Source organism: Anabrus simplex, chromosome 7, assembly GCF_040414725.1.
Source record: "Anabrus simplex isolate iqAnaSimp1 chromosome 7, ASM4041472v1, whole genome shotgun sequence".
Taxonomy (NCBI): Eukaryota; Metazoa; Arthropoda; class Insecta; order Orthoptera; family Tettigoniidae; genus Anabrus; species Anabrus simplex.
In genome coordinates this window covers 177,861,949-177,874,643 of record NC_090271.1, presented here as the reverse complement: position 1 = coordinate 177,874,643, position 12,695 = coordinate 177,861,949, and the positions used below count along the sequence as shown (strand labels likewise).

General features: G+C 41.6%; 1 protein-coding gene across 1 annotated transcript in view; it reads left to right on the top strand.

The window, feature by feature from the left end:
- The window catches only part of LOC136877767 (restin homolog), a 151,466-nt gene extending 139,030 nt beyond the window's left edge, over positions 1-12,436 (top strand). Inside the window, exon 13 of the mRNA XM_068228738.1 lies at positions 12,228-12,436. Coding sequence (XP_068084839.1) covers positions 12,228-12,374 — 147 coding nt within the window. The 3' untranslated portion in view covers positions 12,375-12,436. The remainder of the gene's footprint in view (positions 1-12,227) is intronic.
- Positions 12,437-12,695: the final 259 nt, after the last annotated feature.

The window sequence follows — 12,695 nt, the reverse complement described above, 5'->3', positions numbered from 1 at the left end:
ATGGTTAACAAATATTCGTGAGTGTGAAGAACAGGACCGCAACCAGTGTGCAGGGTCCACATGGCCACAGCATTGTTCACCCATACATTAACATGGGGTCAGGTCTGTTAAGGCCCAATGGGCTCCAATCACTGCAGCAGCCAACTCCGCAGCATGAATCCTGGCTGGCCACTAGATTGCCTGGGCCCATGCCTGTCGAAGGTCCATAGCGATAGCCAGAGTGGCATCGGTGTAAATGTTGAGCGTGAGCTGCAGACGACGTGGTGTCGAGATGAAATCCATCATCAAGATCCCATAAGAATTCCCTGGAAAGACTTATTTTGGCAGGAACATGGGCCAACCCATCACCCATGCCAGCCAAGAGAGATAACCTGAAGCTTGCTGCAGCTTGAGGAGGGTTTTCAAATGCAGGAGCTAATGCGGGAGAAGCTGAAGGTTTCGCTGCGTGTGGTGGTGGAGTGACAGTTCCTGGCCAGGTATGTCGATGGTCACTCCCAAGTAAGTGATTACCGGGACTGGAGAAAGCACTGATTTGGATTCGTTCAATGTGATACCTAGAATGACCGAGAGATACAGAGATAGCTTGATCCAGGTCAAGGCCATGGATCAACCAGTCGTCCAGGTAGGCGATCATGGTGACCGGGAATTCCTGCACAGTCATTTCCTTTATCACAACCGCCCATTGCTGCATAATGGATGGTGCGAGGCTATGGCCCATGGGTAAGTGGGTCCAGCAATACCGTTTCCCTTAGTAGCATACTCTGTAGGGAAACCGTGTCGCTGGGTGCACCAGGATCTGGTAAATTCCGGACTAGAGGTCTAACTTGATCGCCAGATATTGGCTCGGGATAGAGGCCAGAGCATGAGCGGGCCCTTGTAGACAGAAGCATGGTGTCTTGTTATGTGATGTCCAGGGACTGAGATCTAGTGATTAGGAATTGTATACCACCACCTGCCAGCCAACATTCTGATGTTGAATTTTTTTCCACCAATGGCACTCAGACTGGCTAACTACATGTCTGACCATAAGGACTTGATGCCTTAATGAGCATGGTCAGCAGGTGGGCTCCTTTGAAAGGTTGTTCATGACTGTTAACAATATAAATAAAACAAGGAAAAATGTATCCTTCCAACCTTAAAGAGGTCCAGATCAATGGCCAAGTATTTAGTTTCTTGGCCTTCAAGCTTCGTATTTGATTCCCAGTTGGAGTGTGGGATTTTAATCATAAACGGTTAATTTTCTTAACTTGGGGACTGGATTTTGTGCTGTCCCCAACATTCCTACAACTCGCATCGCACACAATACCTCCACCACAATAATATGCAGTTTCCCATACATGGCAGATGCTGCCTGGCCTCATCAGAGAGTCAGCCTTACAAGGGCTGTATCTGGCTGTAATTACCTCATAAAATTATTATAACCTTAAAGAGGTGTTGAGTGGTGGTTTTCCATTGAAAGCGTCTGATAATAATATCATAAGTGATTTACTGATGTATACGATGTTCCGAAAGATGTGGACAGTAATCAAGGCATGTACACTCCAAAACAGCACATGAACATAAGTCTTATGGTCAATCATTTACAAGTTACAGATGTTCAGAAGTTGTGCTGGAATTATTGGTAAGAACTCTACCTGGCTCATCCTACTTCAAGTAGCTGTAACCATGTTTGAGTACAAGAAGAGTACAAGTCTGGTGGTTTTTCAGCTACTGAACAGTGTATTATTTTTTATTGTTTGAGCATCGTGAGTTTTGTTATCATTGAGAGAATCTTACATTACTTTGACCATGGAGGAAGTAGACACACCATTGGATGGTAAATTAAATTATAGGAGACCTGAGGACAGAATTTCTGATCCCAGAATTAATACGAAACATCCTCCATTCCAGCTGGTAACACTTAAGCGATCAACCATAGGACAAATGTTCACATGGATGTTGTGTGTTATACTATGCATGCTCTGATTATTTTCCACAATTTTGAGAATGTTCTGAAAACATTAAAGACAGATATATAGGAGGACAGGAATATACAGAAGGATAAACATAATGACAGATCATGGTTTATCAGAGCTGCACTACCTTGTAGATCCTGTCAAGAAACAAGTTGTATGGTACTGCCTCATCATAAGTAGTGGTAAACTCTCAACAGGGTTCACACACAGCGCAGAGTCTGCATAGTCAACTTGTTTAAATGGAGTAAAACTCCCTCTTTCATGCATGACTGTGGCAATGAGGTTCAGACCATCCTACCATCTTGTTAAGGAATGTTAATTGAGAGTTTGTAATGGCAGCCTTTGATGGTACAGAGTGGAGATAAGAAATCAGCTCCTTGTACCTGCCGAAAAATTACCATGTGGAACAATACTCATCTCTCTGTACTTGTTCAAACCCATACCCACACAGACTTGATTCGTCTGTCTCTGTACTCGCCCTATAAACATTGACTGGTTTGCTCTCACATTGTACCTGTGTGCTCATCATGCAATGCGGGTTGTGGAGTAACAACACCGTGTTTATTACAAGCCAGTACTTTTACTAACAATCCCCGGACTCTACATAAACACATACATATACGTTACAACAACCACTAGATAGCGCACGGTATTGTCTTGAGTCCATCATATCTCCTGCCCATCCTGGTCAGTTTCCAGAAGAACAACCAGCTGCACCTGTCGACTAATTCTGGAGCCGTCTGGCTGGCTTAGGATGATTGTTTTGATCTTTCCATCTTTCCCTGGGAGAAGCTCCTCTATTCTCGCTCATTCCCGTATGTGTCATGGCCTAGAGTCCTCCTGGAGGAGGGAAACATCTTCGATCCTTGGTGAACCCTGTTGATTGTGTGATCTTTTCACATTGTGGTAGCTTCGCAGCTGGAGAAGATACTCTGCTTTCCAACATTTCCAGAAATCTTGAAGAACTCGCTGTCTTGTTTTTTAAATTCCGGTGACAAATTTTTCCCTGTCATGGGTTCTATTCCAAACGGCATGGCTGTTAACCTTTTCCCGACCAGATAGTGAAATGAGTCAGAACATCGCCAGTATTTGTGTCCTTGGCGATCGGTCTGCTGTTAAGAGCGGCTTCTATGCTGACAAGTGTTGTGTACAAGCCTTCCTTGTCCTGCTGCGAGCATCCTAGAACCTTCCGCAGGCATCGTTTGGTAGAACTGACCATCCTCTCCCAGAATCCTCCCCACCAAGCTGCCCGTGGCGCAATGAATTTCTATTGGACTCCTTGACAAGCACAGTTGTGATGCATACTGGGGTCTATCAAGATGTCTTTGAGGGCCATGAGTTCCTTATTCGCTGCAGAGAAAATGCATGCATTTTCCGAGTATATGGTGTGGGGTATACCCTGTCGGCTGATGAATCTTTGGGAAGCCATCAGAAATTTTTCTGTTGACATATCGGTGGATAGTTCTAGGTGGAGTCCACGAGTGGAGGCACAAGTGAACAGAACTATGTACGATTTCTTAACTTCTCTGCCCCATTTAACATAAAGGTGGTCAGTGAAATCCACACCTGTTACAGAAAATGGCTCTGTAGGTTGTACTCGATCAAGGGGTAGAGGAGCATCTATCTCGCTAAAGCAAGTGTTTTGAGCTATCTTGCATGGTAGGCATGAGTGGAGTACTTTCTTAATCATTCACCTAGCTTGGAGAATCCAGTATTCTTGTCATAGATATCCTAATGCGATGCAAACTCCTAAGTGGTGCAGTCGTATACGGGTGTGTCAGTTAGCAGTTTCTGCTTGTTGATCAACTCTGCACATTGGAGTCTTCCACCTAGTCGGATTACACCTTGGTCTATGAAGGGGTTGAAGCTTGCAAGCTTAGATGCATTGGGTAGCTGTACACCTCACTGCAGTGCGCTTACCCTGGCAGGAAATTTTTCTTGCTGGACGTTTTTGATCCAATATGTTCTGGCGGTTTGCAACTCTGCGGCTGTCATTGTGTTAGAACAGGTTGTTTTATCTTTGAAAGCTTGTATGAATGGAAATACCAACGCTGTGACATGTAGTAGTTTCCAGTAGATGCTGAACCTTAGTACGCCTAGGACGGGTTTAGGAGTGGTGATCACGAACACATTTGACAGCTTTATGATCTCTGGTAGTGGCAGCTGTTCCATTGTTATGTTAGGTAGCCAAATGTCACTGTGAGTAAGCCAGCAGGGACCACACTACCACATCTCTAAGGATAGTAGCTGGTCTGCGTCTATCCCTCGCGTGCGATAATCTGTAGAGTTTTGGTCTCCGGGACAGTGTTGCCACTGGCTGGGAGTTGTGTGCTAATTATCTCTGCTACATGATTGGGAATGAAGGTCTTCCATTTGTTTGGGTCTTTTTTTATCCATCCGAATGTCACTGTACAGTCGCTCCACAGAGTGGCCCTGTTGAGGTCGAAACCTGTTTCCTCACAAAAATAGCACAGGAGGCATGTGCCTATAAGTGCGGCAAGCAACTCTAATCTTGGAAACGTCACCTTCTTCACTGGTGCTAGTCTGTTTTTGCTGCAAACTATGTGAGCGGGGTGGTATAGTCCCGTGTTGACGTCACATAAATAACTGCTCCGTATGCTCTCTCAGAGGCATCACAGAATACGTGCACATGTGATTTGTGATTTGTCTGCCCCATCCGGATCCATCTGGGGATGTTTCTAGATGACAGGAAGTGTTTGCTAAGCCACGAATGCCAATTCTTTGCTATATCCAGAGGTAGTAACTCTTCCCAAGTTAAACCTCTGAGCCAGGTAACCTGAAAGATTAATTTAGCAACAATTCCTACTGCTGCGAAAAGTCCAAGAGGATCGTAGAACTGGGCAGTGGCACAAAGAATGTTTCTCTTGGTTCCTGGTTTGTGCGTGAGATTGCTAGCAATCTTCTCCTTGTTGGTAAAGAAACAATCTTCAACAGTATTCCAGTCTACTCCCAGAACGGTCGTCACTCTCCTTTCCTCCAGCTTTTCATTGTGCCATAACATCTTCAACCATTCCGAGTTGATCGCCTGCTTGGAGAGTGGGAGTTTAATATGTTGCAAGAGTGCGGTGAGTTCCTGATGTATAGCGATTACCTTTGAGATATCATTAACACTTCCAGTGAAGTCATCCATAAACATAGATTTGTCAACTAGCTCTGATGCAACTGTATATCTGTCCCGATTCATTGTGGCCATTTCCTTTATAGTGGCCAAAAGGAGGAATGGATTGGATGTCAGTCCAAAGGCCAAGCGTTTAAAGCAATAGGACATCAGCTCGTTTGATGTGTCTGTGTACTCTTCACATGCTATTGTATCTGCATTGTATTCTACATTGTCGAGCAGATCTTGAATCGAGTCATCTAAGATGAGTAAGTTGTCCAAAGCTTCACGTAAGCGTTCACTGAAATGCTCTACTTTGTCAACAGGTGTGGAATGATCAAACGTATTTATTTGATTTATGAAGCAAGTTATCCATTTATGTTTTTGATTTTGAAAGATGCCCTGCAATTTCAGTTGTGTTGATGCTGGCTTCTCACTAGTACATATTTTGGAGTAGAAATGACGGATTTTCCCTTAGTCATATTAAGTTTAGTTCCTAGAAAAGTGACAGATGGCAGCACTAGTCAAGATGAGCAGCATGGATTTGTGGTATCAAGTCTTCTCTGTCACAAAAAATAGTGCCTTCGAAATTAAATGATGCGTTCAGGCATTCATACAATTAAACGCATACAGTTGCCAATCATTACAGTACTGAAGGAAAAAAAATATGGAGCCAAGCCCTACTTGAATGCCAGTCATTGCTGCCATTGTGGCAGCAACAGGTTGTGTTGGATGACCTACCGGGAACCGATCTGACTGCGGTGAGGTTGCTTGACATCTTCACTGTGTTTATGTATTCAGAAGAGGACAGAGGTGATTTATGAGTCATCCAGGAGTTTGCTTTCGGGCAGTCTGAATATAACATTACTCCCTTTCCTTTATGTGGTAGCTGGCAACACGTCTGAAAGGATCGATTTCTCATAATTTCACGTGGTTTTCTTCCATCAGTCTTTGGGGGAAAGACTTTCATTTTGTATATCAAGTCTGTGAAGTGCCATATCTTGTTCTTCAGGTAACTTCCTTACGTATGGTAGATGAACGTCCTGAATATGGAGTAAGCGATTACAAATATTGTAATGCTGTATACTGGCTTCCCAGTCTGCGCAAATTATTCCCATCCTTCTGACCTTTCTGGCACTATACAGCATCGAATTTGAAGTATCATCTGGCAGCATCATTATTTCTTTTACAGAATTTCTTATAATTTTGTCCAGAACTTTAAGAAAAGTGTTTGATAGTTGTGTCAAAGAGGCACATTGTAGAGGATAGATCAAACCTGGCCAAATAAACTCGTTAATAATCTTAATCTTTTGCTCTGGTTTTAGAAGTTTTGTTTTTACCAGATTATTTAAGTCGGAAGTTATTGTGCTTATTAGTTTATGTCTGTCAAGAGAAATTTCATTGTTGAAGTCAATTCCTAAACATTTGATTCGTTCATTGTTTGTTTTTATCGATGGGATTATTGATCCTTCGAGTGTAGTGACGTTTCCTTCAGTTAATTTTACCTTTCTTCAGGATTATAGATTTGTTTTTAAGAGGATGGATATGTACACCAATTTCTGCAAAGCTGCTTTCAGCTAAATTTAACAAGGTAGTAGCATCACTTTCTGTTTTGCTGAGTATGACTAGGTCGTCTGCAAAAGCAAATGAGGATAACAGAGGTAGAACATCAGATAAAATATATCCACGACGTTGGCATATGTCATGGTCAGTGAAATTTTGTATTACGGTATTGATTGCTAAATTAAACAGCAATGGTGAGACAGGGGACTCCTGAGCTACGCCACACTTAATTTTGGTGGGTCTTGATTTCTTATGATCAGCTTCCACTTGAACTGTGCTCTTTTTAAGAAATGTTTCAATTAGTTAACATAAGTTTGGAGGAATTTCAGATTGTCGAAGAGATCGTTTGATGTGTTCATGTCTGATAGAGTTAAATGCTTTTGTGACGTCTACAAAAATGATGCAACGATCCGTTTTTGTTACGTTTCGCATCCTAGAGGCAACCATTCATGAGGGAAGCATTGACATGAGTTCCAGGTAATGGCAAGAAGCCATGCTGGTGAGGACTTTGTGTGACATATGAACGTAGTCTCATATCTAGTACTCCTTCAGTTATTCTCCTAATCACCGAATATATGGTTATAGGTCTGCATTCTTTAATATCATTTATGTCTCCACCCTTATGTATTAAAATTGTTCTGGCCATTTTGAGATTTTTAGGTACATAGGAAAAATTAAGCATCGTGTTGATGAGTAATGTCAGAAAGGTAGTGACCTTGAGGTGACGTAATACATGAACTGTAATATGATCTGGGCCTGGTGAGGTGTCAATTTTAATGTTGTATAATGCCTTGGACATCATTTACTGAATTATTAATATCAGCAGGTAAATCAGGGCTTTTTTCCGTAAGAGAAAGAGGAGAATTGTTATTTTCAGTACCAAAAGTCTTTTCAAAATGACCTGAAATCGTAGTTATTGGGATTTTACAAGAATGGGCCTTATTAGTTTTGTCCAAAATTTTGCGAGCAATTTTCCGCCTCTGATTATAGAAATGATATTGGCATAACGCTCTCTGTTTTTCTCTTCTCACCTTTTAGACCTTCACTGTGGGTTACTAGAGGTTTTATGGTCATATTTACGATTATTTTGTAAATTTCTACTTTCGTAATATCTATCAGCAGTATGTTGAGGGCCAGGTAATTGATTTACTTGATTTGCAAAGAACTGCATAACCTCAGAAGTAGAAGATTCCAGCTGATCACCATCACTGTTTTGCATAATGTTTGAAATCCTATCCTCCCAACTCTTCATAGGATTAATATTTTCAGTTTCATGATCAGTGACCATCGGGGTTTCTTCTGTCAACTATAAGCTTTTCCCAACATTCATGTTACAAGCATATTGTGTTACGATTTTATGTCTCCTTTCCTCAGGGTGAGCTGTAATCTCAGGGTCGAACTCGAGGTCCGTAAAGTTAAGCCTGGTCACGTAGCCAGCTTAAGGTCATGTACGGTTAAGACCATGCTCTTAGCCAAATAAGGTTAAGGGCACGCTCTTAGCTAGTACCCCGCAGCTTTTCGTTTACTTTCAACCTTTAATTTTATTTCCTCTTATAAATTCCACTTCCCATCACCTTTTCTCATAAGGGCTTTGGACCTTCAACGGCAGGTTTAAAATGGTTGACTTCCCAATTTAGAAATATCACACTGTACAATTTTTACAAGAGTTATTTGCATTATTATTTACATATATTTAAAATATTTAATTCTATCAATTTTCTTCGTCTGAAAAATCACTGTGTTCCGATGAATCGTGCTGCTGTAATTCATGTTGATTATGACTGGCTTGAAATAAGGGACATTTTCAGACAGTCCATCTTTTTCCCAGTAGTGGTCTTCAATTTTCCTAGCGTGTTTAATACATTGTTTCCAGAGTTCAGGGGTCACGGTTCGTAAGGCTTCTCGGCATAAAGCGTTAATTGCTTCCATACCTCTACCATTTTCTAATGTGTTAGCGTATTTGTTCTTGCTATTTTCCCTTTTACGTAAGCCTAAATGAGCGCGATTGGATTAAGCTCGCAATGGGCCACTGGTAACCAAACAAGCTGTATATCTGGTCGAAGTCGTTTAGTCAGTTGTTCCAGCTTCTTTACCGGTGTTTGAAAATAAGGCCTGCCAAGGACAATCAGCTCTGATTTAGATATAATCGTCAACTCCAGGTGGTAGTGTAATATTCTTTGATGTTATCCAAGATATAATTTCAGGTTTCAGCCATGACATGTTCGGGTTTTTAGATGAAGGATCGACCATTGTATGATATGGAGCTTGATCTATAACGATAGCTGACCTTTGAGGCAATAAACCCAGGACTTTCGTGAACCATTCTTCATAATGAGTTGAGCTCATCTCATTGTGGTAATCATCACTTCATTTCTTGCCAATAAAACAAAGTTTTGCACCGTCAAAAAACCCTTCACTTCCGATGTGTAAAATTATGATGCGTTTCCCAGCTCCAGACGGTGTTTTGAACCCTCCACGCCATCCATAAATTTGCTGAATGTACCCTCTGTACAGATTACAGTTGTCAAAGTTGTTTTCTAAATCTTCTCCTAGCTAGTGGCTATATGTCGCACCGACACAGATAGGTCTTATGGCGACGATGGGAGAGGAAAGGCCTAGCAGTTGGAAGGAAGCAGCTGTGGCCTTAATTAAGGTACATCCCCAGCATTTGCCTGGTGTGAAAATGGGAAACCATGGAAAAACATCTTCAGGGCTGCCAACGGTGGGATTCGAACCCACTATCTCCCAGATGCAAGCTCACAGCCGCGCGCCTCTAACCACACGGCCAAGTCGTCCTGTTCTAAAGCTTCAACCATGTTTTCTTGCCACCCATATTTCATAGTATGGTTCTGTCCGCACCAGGTCTCGTCTGTAAAGAAGATCTTGTAGCCCTGTGATCTTAAGTCTCTAATTTGTGAAAGGTAGGTATGTCGGGATGCAGCAACTGTGGAATTTATAAGAGGAAATTAAATTAGAGGTTGAAAGTAAACGAAAAGCTGTATTCGTTGCGTGCGTGATTACTACTGAACGCGACAACACTGCGCCAGATTACACCACCCGGCCTGCTGTTGATTGCATGGTCCGGCGTACACAAAACCTCCTTTCAATATTACGCTTCATAAATTCGGTACCACACTGTACGGTTACAGTTGTTGTAGTTTCTGATAACCATGAATGAGTGCTTCAAAACAAGCCCAAGTTTGCTGCTGTGCGTTTATCCTGGGCTGAGAAAGAGTTGCTTTAGAAAAATGATAAGAACTTTATTTGGGATGATTCAAAAAAAGTTGTAACTTGAGTATTACGCTACAAATACATGTGGTTATAACATACAAAAATGTAATTACCATCAGACAAGTAGTGTTCCTTGTATATATTCCAAAGTGATGTGTCTTGACTTAACCTTGCAGATCCCGGGTTCGACTCCAGGCCTAAGGGCGTTAACCGTACAGACCCTAGTTCGAAGCCTAAGAGTACAAGCTTTAACCTAAGAGACTCAAAGTTCAACACACGGGCTAACCGCATAAGAGTGGGAAGGTTAACCTAACAGACTTCAAGTTCGATACCCGGGCTAACTGCAGGCCTAACGTTATGCAGACCACGTGTAAACCTAACTTAACCTCCCAGGACTTGGAGCTAAACTTGGAACAAGATGGCGGCTATGAAGCTTAATATGTATGCTTTTTGACTTCATGTTCGATACCCGGGCTAACTGCAGGCCTAACGTTACACTGACCACGCGTTAACTTAAGTTGACCTCCTAGGACTTGGAGCTAAACTTGAAACAATATGGCAGCTATAAGGCATACATGTATGCTTTTAGACTTCAAGTTCGATACCCGGGCTAACTGCAGGCTTAACGTTATGCTGACCACGCGTTAACCTAAGTTAAACTCCCAGGACTCTGAGCTGAACTTGAAACAATATGATGGCTATAAAGCTTAATATGTATGCTTTTAGACTTCACGTTCAATACCTAACTGCAGACCTAACGTTATGCTGACCACGCGTTTACTTATTTAACCATCCAGGACTTGGAGCTGAACTTGGAACCAGATGACAGATATAGGGCTTAATACACATGATTTTAGACTTCAAGTTTGATACCCTGGCTGACTGCAGGCCTAACGTTACGATGACCATGCGTTAACCTAATGTAACCTTCCAGGACTTGGAGCTGAACTTGGAACAAGATGGCGGCTACAAGGCTTAATAAGTATGGTTTATTCATAGGGGCGTAACATTAGAAAGCGACTTAAGGTAGCTTGGAGCTGATCTCAGAATGGTGGCTATATGGTTTTATATGCTTTATTCATAGGGGCGTAACATTGAAAAGCAAATTAAGGTAGCTTGGAGATAAACATAGAACAAGATGGCATCTATAAGACTTAATACATGCGGTATGTCTTACTCATAGGCATAATATTGGAAAAGCGACTTAACCCTAAACCGGGCGCGCTGGTGAATTTCGTTCACCAACCTGAGTGTTTCATCTCTAGTTTTTAGTTCCTAAGAGCTACAGCCGTCGTGCTGCTAGTACCTTCCTGCGAAGTCTTATCGATACTCTCAGTGTAGTGGTATCTGTCCAGGAAATTGTACGTGTCACGAAATTCACCACGCGCTCGGCAGTGTAACATTTATAGGCTTTAGGGTTAAGGGAGCTTGGACCTGAACTTTGAAGAAGATGCCAGCTATAAGGCTCAATACGTATGCTTTATTCATAGGGGCGTAATATCAGAAGGTGACTTTGGGGGCTCAGAGCTGAACTAGGAACAAGATTGCAGCTGCACATGGAACTAGAGAGAATGAGAAATACCGCTTGATACAACTGATCATAGGAGGCAAGACAGAAGGGAAATTTGGATGCAGGCAGAGAAGGTAATTCTGGGCGCGGAATATCCAACTGTGGTTTGACATCCACGATACAGCAACTTTGATGTGGGAAACAAAATAGGAAGAATGACTCCATGATCGTTGTCAGCCTTTTGTGAGGAGACAGAAGAAATTTTAACTGTTTGAATACGTGCATAGCATACATTGACTTTCTGTGCACAGCAAGAAGGGAGGTGTCAGGAGGCTTTTGATAACCAATTCCATTTCTTTATGGTTGATAGTTCTCAAACAAAACTATCTTTACATCAACCTGTGTTTAATGACAGCTGAGTAAGAGAAATAGAGGGAGACCAGACCAACATACTTAGACTCGGTATTTAATGATGTAATATTAAGAACTGTAGAACTAAATGAGACCATACAACTGGTTACAAATAGAAAATTGTGGAGCTGCATAGTTAATTCACAAAAGCTTGCAGACTAAAAGCTGAAAGGCCTCACAGTCTATTATGAAGAAGTATGTAGCCTACTGTACGTTATAGTGAAATTTATTTTGCGAGTTTTCCTGTACAGGTAACATTTTTAAATATCCTAATACTGCTGCTGGTGTACAATTAATTGGCTATAACATACCGGTACTCTATCTGGCAGCTGTCTTGGGAAGGGTAGAACTGGGCTTTCTGGAGATATTTGAGTGGTGTACTGATGAGAACTAATTGTTATTGTATTATAAAATGTAAAGAAAGTCTTGTTTGTTTTAGGTCATGAGCAAAAGTAGTACCAGCCTATGGCCCAATGAGGACGAAAATGTGAAAAAGAACAATCTCTATTGGAAAAGAACACTTCAAAATACAGACTATTATGACGACTCGAAAGAGACTGTTTATCACTCTTCATCCAGTAAATGATGTTTTATTCGCTGTTATTTTAAATTACTTTGTATATTTATTTGTGGACTTTTTGTCCAAGCTTTCCATGTTAAGTTTTAGTCAGTTATTAAATCATAAATAATTACTTGTGTATTTTGCATATTCATTTTACTAGCAAATGCAGACCAAGGAGGTAATTGACGACTTCAGTGAAGATGATATTTAGGAAGAGGGTACAAGCAAAGCTGGTGGTTCAGTATTCTGCAGAAGTCAGTGTACTTCAGTGATCCTTTGCTCTTTAATAGGCAATGTTACTCCCTTAATATTGATGGAAGTGATAACACAGCCACACACAACATT